Source organism: Egretta garzetta, unplaced genomic scaffold (genome assembly GCF_000687185.1).
Source record: "Egretta garzetta isolate BGI_Z169 unplaced genomic scaffold, ASM68718v1 scaffold397, whole genome shotgun sequence".
In the NCBI taxonomy this organism is placed as follows: Eukaryota; Metazoa; Chordata; class Aves; order Pelecaniformes; family Ardeidae; genus Egretta; species Egretta garzetta.
In genome coordinates, this window is record NW_009260493.1 from 9,160,249 (window position 1) to 9,172,228 (window position 11,980).

Consider the following 11,980-nt stretch of genomic DNA (forward strand, 5'->3'; position numbering starts at 1 on the left):
CTTTGAATAACTTTGTTCTAAATTAATATAGCCTAACATGATTAGGCTTTTGGACATTAACCCAGTGCTTAGCAAATTTAAATTTCAAGCCCTGTACATAGTAGTTTTGCATGCTGGATTATAAATTAGTCTGTAGTGTTGTCTGTTGCACCCTGCTCTGCTTCATAACTAGTTGCTTTGGGAGGGGGGGGAAAAAACTGCAAAACACCCAAAGGATTCTCAACTGGTAGTGTTCATACTGCTCTCTGTAAACCTGTAAAATGATTGATCCGTGATAATGGCATTGTGTACTGGAAGAGAAGGTGAAACAGTAATCGATGCTTTCTGGTTTAGTTAGAGGTTTGTGTTAAGCATGCTTCAGGAAAGCACAACCAGAATTGTAGCTTTCTGCAGTTTTGAGCTGGCGAAGAGCATGCAACAGGGGATGCTGTTCACTGCATTTTGTCAACTTTTCCCATGCTTGCATTTTATTTTTAATTGGAGATAATATCTTTTTTTTTTTTTTTCATGGCAAAAAACTACCATTGTTGAAGGTAGAACAAGCATCTCCTTTCAGCATCTCTCTTTCCTTTTGTTATTTCTTTCTTTATTAATTAAAGGGGTTTTTTGGCTGCCTAGCCAGTAAGTCACAGGACTCATCTAAGGCATTCCTAAAATGTTTTATGAGTATTTGGGTGATCTTTTTGAACTTTTTTTACATACACCTTTTTGCCTCTAGAAAGGGATACTGTGTTCTCATGATTAGTGTTTGAGCAGCTCAATTCCTTTTCTTTTGTATCATTAAAGTAATAATGTTTTCTTTAAGGCTGCATTATGTTACAGGCATCAGGTGAAGGAAAAAAAAAAAGACCATTCCTGAATAGAGATTGTAATGAAACAAACAGAGGTTAGATTATTTCCGAAGTGCTAGCACTGTCTGAAATACATTAAATTCCATGCAGCTTTTTGTCCTTAGTAATAGTACTTTGTACCAGCATAACTATATAGATGCAGAGTAATAAAAGGTTGTTGCACTAAAGACCTTGCGATCTGTGACGTTATACTTGATGGTCTTAAATTGAAGATTTATAATCTGGGTTCCAAACCATGAGTAGTGGGCCTGCTTTACATACATATATTAGTACAGGTGTATCTGAATATGTAATGCATTCCTTACTTGATCATTAATAAAAGTCATCAGAGGAGGTGTGTATTATAAATGATTTCTGTGTTTGCGTAGCACACTGTGGAAATTGTGGCAGTCTAAATCTAGCATGTAAAGAGCTCATCACTATGATACGTAATTTCTGTTCGATTCAAAATAAGTACAACTTACAACTTCTATCAGATTATTTTTCAAATCTTTTTGCTCTTGTCTTGTGCCAGGTGATGCTGTGTCAGCAGGACAGCACCTAGTTATAGGGGTAATAACCAGGTGTTAATTCTGCTGCTAGTTGTAGGTGAGCCCAAAATGAGATAAAAAAAGAGAATAGTCATTAAACACGTATATTGTGTATTGGGATGTTTCCTCTGGTTTTGGTGTTATAACTGATACATCTTTTCCCTCATGGTGATCCCTACTTTTGAAATAGACTTTAAAGGAGAAGCGGGGCGGGGTGGGGGGGCGACCCACCAAAAAACGCCAAAGAACTCCCACCAGTGTGTTAATAGAATGGACTTTGTTTTCCATGAATGCAAGATCAGAGAAGTAACATTCTGCATTAATTTATTAAAAACCACAAACAAACCCCCCACATGTTATTTGTGCATTGATGATCTGTGTTTTGGAACTGAGTAGGGAATTCTGTAGTGTGATCAAATGTAAAAATCATTGTGACCTGTAACATAGTGCAGCTTTAATACACTAGCTTATCTTTAACTTAAGTTCAGACTTCATTTCATGCTTCCCAGCCTTCTGTCAAAATACCGTACTGTAACTGCAACTGTGCAAGTTATGAAGTTAATGGCAAGGCTTTTGGAATACTGTATCTGATCTCTGCCTTACAGCACAAGCAGCGCTGCCCTGTGCTGGAGGACCAGCTGGTGGATCTTGTGGTGTATGCCATGGAACGGTCTGAGACTGAAGAGAAGTTTGATGATGGTGGAACCAGTCAGCTTCTGTGGCAGCATCTCTCCAGCCAGCTCATTTTCTTTGTGCTCTTTCAGTTTGCAAGTTTTCCTCATATGGTCCTGTCACTCCACCAAAAGGTAAATTGTTTGTATCACTCCCACTTGGTAGCAGAGATTTTTAAAAAGAAGTGTCACTCATCCCTGCAAGGAGTACCTTATGTGTAAGAATTAAATTTTTGATTGTTGTGCTCTGTAGAAGTCACGTTCTCAAGTTATGTTTCTGTGAGCCAGGTCTGTTTCCAGTGTGTTCAGTTATAGGATGTTGCATTATATTTGGATTCAAAATGTGCTAGCAACTAGAGTAAGGAGATAAATTGGCATAATTCGGAAGACTCGAGTACTGTGCTGTTACATCCAATTTACAGCCAATCTTCAAACAGCAAATGCCCTGTTCAGTTTGTGAGCTAAAGAAACGTGCCATGTAAATGGATGCAAGAACTTATAGTTTGTCTAACCAATCTCATCAAAGCAATCTAATCGAAGATCATTTGCCCAATTACAGTCATACTGGCAATCACAGTCCCAAGTTATCATTACTTCCTGATAATAATTCCATTAAAACTGATACACTTTCTGGTATTTACCCTCTTCTCTGGTGCTCAGTGCCTCTTTGAATTCTAAGGGTGGTGGTGCCAGTCCTCCATAAGAAAGGAGAGGAGGGGTTACAGTAAGTCAGCAGCATCCTGAGCTCTTTGCTGAAAGTGTGGTGTCAATGGTAGGAAAGGGGTCTTCTTTCTCCTCACTATAGGATTAGCTTGTGGCTACTTAGATACAGTTTCTAGCATGCACTACACACTGCTCCATCTTTGTTTGTCCACAGTTCCATGTTACGTCAAAATTTACTATGGATGTATGTTTTACTTGTGATGGATTCTAGTTCTCTGCTCTCTTTGATATCCCTCAAATTAGTTTTACCAGGGTTGTATTACTTTAATTACTGCTAATAAACCATTGAAACAATTAGCACTGTACAACACAATTGCACAAATCTAATCTAAAACTAAAGCAAACTAGGTAAGAGTAGAGGTTAAGGGCAGAGTACTGGTTATTAGAGAAATACAGATAAAGAAGTTAAATAACAAAAAAAAATAAAACATCCAGATGGGTCCAGATGAAGCGAGACCAAGTTGTTCTGGTTCAGTGACTTTCTTTATAGATAGAGTTAATATAAAACCTGTGGCCTGCTGCTAGCAATGGCAATACTGTGCTTGGCTACAGGGCTGATAATTTAAGTCCAATATTTAAGAGTTGCTAATTTTTCAAACCAGTGATCCTCAAGAGCTAAATGCACTTTAAATCCTACCGTTAATTGTTGTGGCCCTCCCAAAGTCTGTTTCTGTGTTACAACTAATGTACCTGTTTGCCATCTTCCTGAAAACACGAGGCACATTTCTGCTTAAGTCCTGCTGTAAGATCCTCAGTAATCTCTGCTGGAACTGTCTTTGTCTGCCCTTTTACTTTTGTGGGAATCTTTGCAGTGATTTTTCTTCTGCATGTAGTATTTGTCTGCTACTGAGTGTTTTTGACAGTTGGCAGGCCGTGGTCTCATTAAAGGGAGAGACCATCTGATGTGGGTACTACTCCAGTTCATCTCTGGTAGCATCCAGAAGAATGCCCTGGCTGACTTCCTCCCGGTTATGAAGCTTTTTGACCTCCTGTATCCTGAGAAAGAAGTAAGTCTTCTCTCTGAAATTAGAACTTTCATTTTCAGTTCAACCTGAGACCTTCATATGTCAATATTACTATCGTCCTGGTGTCACTGTTACAGCAGTGTGCTGCATAGTTGGAGGGAGATCTTTCATAATTAAATGAAATTTTCCAGGATTTCCTAGCTATGTTTTCCCAGTAACCGCATTTGTGCAGTGTTTTTAGGGGCAAAAAAGACTTAATCATCTCTTCCTTGAGTGTGATTTGACTGAGGTTTCAAGGAGTTTGTTAAAGCACTGTGGATACTGTTACGGAATAGTGGTTGTGGAATTCCATTGTTACATTCGGGCTGTAACAGAATAATATACTGAGAGATGCTTTCAGGTCCAAAGAACTGAACAAGACACTTTAAAATTGTTTTGTATTAATGATTACTTAAAATTCATTCTGCGGTAGTAAATCAAATCCTAGTCATGCTTTGTACATTCCTCTAGAATGAAGGCTCCTGAGGAAGGGAGAGTTAAGAGAAGTTCTTAAAACTTCTGCCATGACAGTGCTGTCAGCGTGAAGTCCCGATAGCTAGATCTTACCATAGTGCCTTCTCTTTTGGGTCAGTAGATATGTTAACACAAATGTGTCATGTACCAAACTGATATGCAGCAATCTTAAGTTAGTTTTGACCCACAGAAATTCTTCAGTACAGTTTGTTTCATTAGCTTACAATTGCTTTTGTCAGCACAAAATATGGGAAGAGTGACGGGACTATTTACATTAACTGTAGTGATGAGTTACACTTGTTTAAAGTGGGACTAGGGCATTTCTGAGGATTCAATTTTACAAGCTGTTTAAATGTTATCTATGACTGTTGTTCTTAAGATGATCTGTCTTACTCTCCCCTTATTATGTGTTGCTGCCATCTTACTTGTGCTATCAGTGGTGCTTGTGCAGTAGTAACTGTACCGAAGGCAAAGAAATGCAGATGTGGGCAACAGGAGAGAGCCAGACTGCCTTTTCAATGGCAGTAATATACCTGAGTCTGTAGCTAAAACCTTGTGAATTTGGGGATATATCTGTTTCTTTTCATAGGAAGTATATCAATCTTTAGGAATAATGGTGATGCTAGACAAGTTAGATTTTTCAGAAAATACTGGTGAACCATTGAATACTACTGTGGAAGTACATACCATAACCGATTTTTAATAACGTATAAGTGGGAGCCTGAGAGTAAAAGTATATACTTTGTAACTATATATGTCTGGAATTAGTATATTCTAAGTCAGAAAAATAAAAACCTGACCTTGTGAATGCTGGCTATCTAAGTTGGTTTTCTGTGCATTAATACATGTAATATGTCACATTCATGTGTTCTTTCTTCAGTGTATTCCTGTACCTGATATTAACAAACCCCAGTCAACTCATGCTTTTGCAATGACCTGTATTTGGATTCATCTGAATCGGAAGGCCCATAGTGACAACTCCAAGTTACAGATTCCCATTCCTCATTCTCTCAAACTTCACCATGAGTGAGTTTTGGGGGGTTTGTTATGTTTTGATTTGTCTCTAGACATAGTGGAATAGGAATCTCTAAGTCTGTATTCAGAATGTGTTGTATGATGGGATGCTCTTTGAGGGTTATCAAAGGAATGAAGCAGGACTAAGAAAGAGGTTAAAATCAAAATATTTCATAAAAAGTGAAATCCTGTTATCATACAGCTAATGAAAATAATGTATTACTTCTCAGCTTAATAAATCTTTTTTACTGGTGGAGAATCTGAAAGCAAATTGATATTTTATTATGCTGTGGTTTGGAAAGTGTGGATAAGCAGTACAGTGTGTTAAGTTTTGTCTGGAAAAGTGATTTATACAGTATATTTTTCTCCTGAGGTGTTTCTCTGATACAGCAAAATTGTAACACAGTGGAACTGTGGCATAAGATGTAGTCATTTTGATGTGGTACTATTAATAAATACTTTGTTTTTTCTATTATTTTACAACAGATTTTTGACTGGGGGTTATTGTGGCTGTAATCCTGGAATGCATGTGTATTCTTCTGCTTGTTTCTTTCTACTTAATGTTTAATCTCTTTGGCATGCAGGTTTTTGCAACAGAGTTTAAGAAATAAAAGCTTACAGATGAATGACTACAAGATTGCCTTGTTGTGCAATGCTTATTCAACCAATTCAGAGTGTTTCACTTTGCCAATGGGTGTACTAGTAGAGACTATTTATGGAAATGGCAACATGAGGATACCTCTTCCAGGGACTAATTGCATGGCATCAGGGTCTATTACCCCGTTGCCAATGAACCTCTTGGACTCACTCACAGTTCATGCCAAAATGAGGTAAAGTATGCAGCTACCTTTTGCTTGGTTTTTTGTTTTGGTTTGGTTTTTTTAACCTGTAACTAATTATCATCAGGAAAGCTTTCCTGTGTCTGTACATGTCATGTATAGATCTGCTGATTTACTCAAGTTTTTTAGCTTTCAAGTCTGTTTTTGATCAAAAATTTCTTTCTTTCCGCAGTCTGATTCATAGCATAGCTACAAGAGTAATTAAGCTGGCTCATGCAAAATCTAGCCTGGCCTTGGCTCCTGCTCTTGTGGAAACCTATAGTCGCCTGTTGGTTTATATGGAAATAGAGTCCTTGGGCATCAAAGGCTTTATCAGTAAGAAAGAAAACCTTTCTCTTCCTCCCTGCCCCTCCCCTCTCTTTTGTTTAGTAGCATTTTCTTTTGAAGGCAACTAGAGACCATAGTAAAAATGAAAATCTAATGAAGCGGCATGTTGAATACACATATAAATTATTCTAATACAAAAGAAACTATAATAGTTATCCTAGTGCTGCAGTAAATTTTAGATGAGTGTGCTGCTGTCCATTTATGCCATCACCTGTATGGTCAGGACTTTCCTAGCTGTGTTGTGCAAAAATATGCTAAATGGAAAATTGTAAGCACAGTTACTTAATTAGATGCAAATGATGCTTAATTGGACTCGTTAAAATAATTTGCATGTCTGGTGTATATGTTCTTTCAAAATATTATGGAGCTGTACACATTTACACTATCTTCAGACAGTGCTTGCACGCACACTCTTTGCAGGTAATAAAATTTTCAAATAAAATATCTGACTTGCAACTAAATATTACCATCTATCCCAGTGTACTCTGTAGTTGTATTTAAAGTGTAATCACTTGAAAAACTTACTTTACAAACTCTTTTTTCATAAGGTCAGCTCCTGCCAACAGTGTTCAAATCTCACGCATGGGGAATTTTGCACACCCTGCTAGAAATGTTTAGCTATCGGATGCATCACATCCAGCCTCATTACAGAGTGCAACTGCTCAGCCATCTTCATTCCTTGGCTGCTGTGCCGCAGACTAATCAGAACCAGCTTCATCTGTGGTGAGTGACTGTTACCATGTTTAACCAAAATCTCAGATTCCTCCTTCATCATATGTTGAAAGCTGTGTGAGAACTGTGTTTTAAGTGGGACAAAAGTACTTCCCAGTCTTAGTTCTGTGGCTAAATTGTTTTGTGGTATCTCAGCAGGTCATGTTTCAGAAATACAGTTAGATGTTAGCAGTAGTACTCTGCAGAGTTGTATGAGGCATCCTCTTGCACAGCCATGGCAGCAGTGTCACAGGCCAAAACACGGGAATGCGTACCAGAACCATCATGGCAGGAAGTGTCGGGCAGCTATTGAGCTCTCGCTGGAGATAAAGGGCCAATGCCTTCTGCTTGTAGTCAACAGTGATTGGCTTGTCTGCCAGTGGGACTGCGCTTGCTTACTCCTGTAGAGGATGTTTAATTCCGTTACAAGAGTTAAGCATTCTTTCATTCTTTAGCGAAGTTCATTTTCAGTCAGATTGGAGAAATAATCTGATTCATCCTGCAGCTGTAAAGGAGTTGGCGCAAAGCTATGGTGGCTGTACGTAAACCTCCGTGGAGAAAAAAAAGTGTCACTTCCATCATATGGCATGTGTCATCATAAACCACGCATAAAACAATGGCTAATCTGGATGCAAGAAAGATGGAAAAACTGGTTAAAGAAGCTCAAGTCAATATGCAACTAATTCTAGGGCAAAGCTTTGAGTTTAGCTTACTGTTAAAAAAGTTAAAGGGTATGTAGAACCTGGGGTTTGTTGTAGAAAATTTGGGGAAAAGAGTGTCCATTCACTCTGAAGAGTAGAATACTTCTTTGTGGGTGTATGTCAGGGGGACAGAGCAATCTCATTATTATCAGTTCCTGTCAAAGAAGTCTAATGACACACAGTAACTTCTTAGTCCAAATTCAAATTGCTCATCTGCTCATCCTTTGTCAAGAATAAAGGGAACAAGTGAAGACAAGTTTCTCCTTAAATTCAAGATCTTGCTCTTTTTATTCACCTAAATATTGTTTTGTCGTCTTAGTCTGTGAAATATGGATGTTAATCAGTCACTTTTGACAAGCACTGCATACAACTAGATTGGAGTAAACTAACCTATGGCTTTGGCATTTCAAAGACGCAGTGCTGTAAAGGTCTCTTAAATTACTTCAAACTACCTGGTGTGAAAAGCGCTTCCAGCTAGAGCACTGGAAAATAAAGTGCTTTTAATCAAAAGCAGTACTTCCTGATTTCTTTAATAAGGACAATTTTGCGCTGTCTGCTTCAAGTTGATAGTTAGCTTTGAAACTTTCCATGCATTATTCATGCCTTTTTATTCTGTTTTTGCATATGTTTGCTAAATAAGGATACATAAATGAAGAAGTTCAAAAGATAACAAAAGGGGGTCCCTAAATTGGAGAGACTTGAGGCTCTTTTTCAGGGGCTCTCCACCTGGAATTTTCACTTAAATCAAGAGAGCTCTGTTGGAAAAGTACTTCTATAAACTTATCAACTATTTAACTATCAAACTTTTGGAAAAGGTTAAGAACATCCCTTTGACAACAAATGTTTTTGTGTTACTTGAAGCAGAAAATGGGGGAAAAGTAGGTTATTTTTGGAATCTTAGAAGCAACAGTGTAAGCATTATTTGCTAACTGGTCTGTTTCCTTCTTTCAGTGTTGAGAGTACTGCTCTAAGGCTGATCACAGCTTTGGGTAGCTCAGAAGTCCAACCACAGTTTACACGATTCCTCAGTGATCCCAAAACAGTCCTTTCAGCAGAATCAGAAGAACTCAACAGGGCTTTGATCTTAACTCTAGCAAGGGCAACACATGTGACAGGTAATAGCCATACCGTGAGAGAACATCTAAGTGAAAGCTGCAGTCAAGTCAAGTATTCTTTTAAATACTGTTTAATAGACTATCATAGAAATGACCCAGTCATAAAACATAACCCATACGCTTCTGGTTTTGCAAAAAGTATAATTTTAGTTTCTAACTACTTATTCTTCAGCAAAAGGCTATTATTAAAGCACTAGTGAAATCAGACATTGTTTAAAAGTTTATGTTTATACAGAGGTAGTGTGACTAGTTTTTTGGTTTGGTTTTTTTTTTTTTTTTTTTACTGTCTTATTTTCAGTTTCATTATTTTAAATATAAGTGTTTGGACTGATTACTGGTACATGCCATTAAAAAAAAAAAAAGGAATGTTCACAGCAAGTATGTTGCTCATGTGGAAGCCACCCCGTCTACAGCTTATCTTTAAGAAAAAGTAGCATGTGTTTTGGGTTTGCTTTTTGCTTTCTTGGGGAAGGATGGGGGGAAGCTTTTATTGTGTGTTTTAATGCTTTAACAATGTGCAATGACATGGGTCAGGTTTTTGTTAGCTTTGAGAGGGATGTTTTATCTCCTTTTTTTATGGTTCTAGTATGGAGACTCGCTGGCGAGTTCAAACAACACTATTTCACAAAAACTGGTGGAGGTGATTTGAAAGGGAAGGGGCTTCTTTGTGTTAGGTTTTTTATTTTTTTAACCTTTGCTCAACCTTTAATGTTAAATCAACACTGGGGTTGGGGGGATAAGGCTTGTGTTTTATTTCTACAGCTTAATTGGGAAAGGTACTGCTGAGCAGCCTTTTTAAAGCAATATAAAATAGCATCTGGCAATTTCATCATGATTATCTTCCTCGGGATTAATTTTTTTTTAAGTCTAATCAGTTAATCAGAAAAACTTTGTCTTACTGTCATTACAGGAAATTAAATATAAAATCTTAAAATCATGGTGCTTTATTTCTAGCTGAAAACCTAAAAATAATTTTGTTATTGTTAATGGCATAAAAAAGATAATATTCAGCTTGTTCTACAGAGTAGATAAGATTCAAAGAAAGGGAGTGGGAGAAGTTGGTCAAAAAGGAAACCGCTTTGAACTAGCAAAGCCTTGATGCATGTGACTACAAAAGGAATACCAATAAGAAATGTTTTTTTGTGTGAAATTCTAACATCATCAATCCATTTTCTAGACTTTTTCACAGGGTCTGATTCAATTCAGGGAACTTGGTGCAAGGATATATTGCAGACTATCATGAGTTTTACTCCACATAATTGGGCATCACATACACTAAGCTGTTTTCCAGCTCCTCTGCAGGTAATAGTTTCAAACTGATGATTTTATAATTAGAAATACAGAGAATTTGCTCTCTTAGCAAGATCCTTTGCCTTTTGCTGGTTGGTGAGATTCTTTCCCTGTCCAGACTACATTAATCTCGAGTTCCTAAAGAATACAGCATGATTGTAACGTTGCTGTGTCTTCAGAAATGCATTAGCTTCTCCTGGAGTATTCTAAGGCCAGGTTTGGCCAACTGATACTTCTGGTGGAAGATAAATCAGATCTTTTAAAAATTAAAAAATTAAATTAAAAAGGTTGGAGAAACTTTTTTCTTGTGGCAATTTGTCATGTAGCTTTGTTAGTGACAAAACAGTCACTGTGGTGTCACAGGGAAGCAACCCTACCTAGTAGGTTTGTATTGTACAAGGAAGTAGGAACTCTTAAGGCAAAAGTTTGCCTGTTCAAATGTTTTATTCTAGGCTCCCAGTCACAGCCAAGCCTGCTTTATTTCAGGTATTCTTCAAGCAGAATAACGTACCTCAGGAAAGCCGTTTTAACTTGAAGAAGAATGTGGAAGAAGAATACCGGAAGTGGAAGTCTATGACCAATGAGAATGATATAATCACACACTTTTCTATGCAAGGTTCACCCCCGCTTTTCCTTTGTCTCCTGTGGAAGATGTTGTTAGAAACCGATCACATTAATCAAATTGGCTACAGGTGAGCTTAAAAGTTACGTCAAAGTTATTACAGCAACATTCTCAGTTCTGAGGACATAGGCCTTGTGCATTAACAGCTTGATTTGTACTTTTTTATTAATTTAGCGCATGCAGAGCATGTTAATACCTAGCTCCACTCCTTTTTTTAGCGAGCATATCATAATAGTTGTGCAGTGTTTAAGACTGGGTATGCTACACAGTGGTCTGCAATGCACATCCTTCTGGGTAAGAGACAAGGATGTGAGGTGCTTGAATTAAGCAGTTTACTTGTAATGGCAGTGTTTCAGGCAATCTGAAATAGTAAACAGAAAATACAAAGCATATATTTGCTTAGCCTTTATACATGAATAAAGGCTAGATCTTTTTTAAAAAAAAAAAGTCAGATTGAGGTGAAAATTTATTACAGATGCAGTAGTCCTAGAATTATTTTACTTGTTCTCAGTAGTAACAGCATTAGCTGCAGCTGTGAAAAATAGATCCTTTCTTTTCAGTGCTTGTTAGGTCTGGTGAAACAATTCACATTGCCGAGGGGGACTGCCCTGCCAAGAGGGACTTGGGGGTGCTGGTGGATGAAAGGCTGGACATGAGCCGGCAATGTGCTCTGGCAGCCCAGAAGACCAACCGTACTCTGGGAGAAGCGTGGCCAGCAGGTTGAGGGAGGGGATTCTGCCCCTCTACTCTGCTCTGGTGAGACCCCACCTGGAGCACTGCGTCCAGCTCTGGAGCCCTCAGCACAAGAAGGACATGGAAGTATTGGAGCGGGTCCAGAGGAGGGCTACAGAAATGATCTGAGGGCTGGAGCACCTCTCCTATGAGGACAGGCTGAGAGAGTTGGGCTTGTTCAGCCTGGAGAAAAGAAGGCTGCGGGGAGACCAGATTACAGCCTCTCAGTACCTAAAGAGGGCCTATAGGAAAGATGGGGACAATCTTTTTAGTAGGGCCAGCTGTCACAGGACAAGGGGTAATGGTTTTAAACTAAACCAGGGTAGGTTTAGACTGGATATAAAGAAGAAATTCTTTACCATGAGGGTGGTGAAAC

At 38.3% G+C, this 11,980-nt stretch overlaps 1 protein-coding gene across 3 annotated transcripts in view; it reads left to right on the top strand.

The window, feature by feature from the left end:
* The window catches only part of MED23 (mediator complex subunit 23), a 38,162-nt gene that overhangs the window by 12,120 nt on the left and 14,062 nt on the right, over window positions 1-11,980 (top strand). For all 3 annotated transcript variants that reach the window (XM_009644363.2, XM_009644364.2, XM_035899767.1), the window contains 9 exons: window positions 1,987-2,187; window positions 3,639-3,782; window positions 5,134-5,279; window positions 5,852-6,097; window positions 6,279-6,421; window positions 6,982-7,156; window positions 8,797-8,960; window positions 10,138-10,262; window positions 10,737-10,942. In XM_009644363.2, coding sequence (XP_009642658.1) covers window positions 1,987-2,187; window positions 3,639-3,782; window positions 5,134-5,279; window positions 5,852-6,097; window positions 6,279-6,421; window positions 6,982-7,156; window positions 8,797-8,960; window positions 10,138-10,262; window positions 10,737-10,942 — 1,550 coding nt within the window. The remainder of the gene's footprint in view (window positions 1-1,986; window positions 2,188-3,638; window positions 3,783-5,133; window positions 5,280-5,851; window positions 6,098-6,278; window positions 6,422-6,981; window positions 7,157-8,796; window positions 8,961-10,137; window positions 10,263-10,736; window positions 10,943-11,980) is intronic.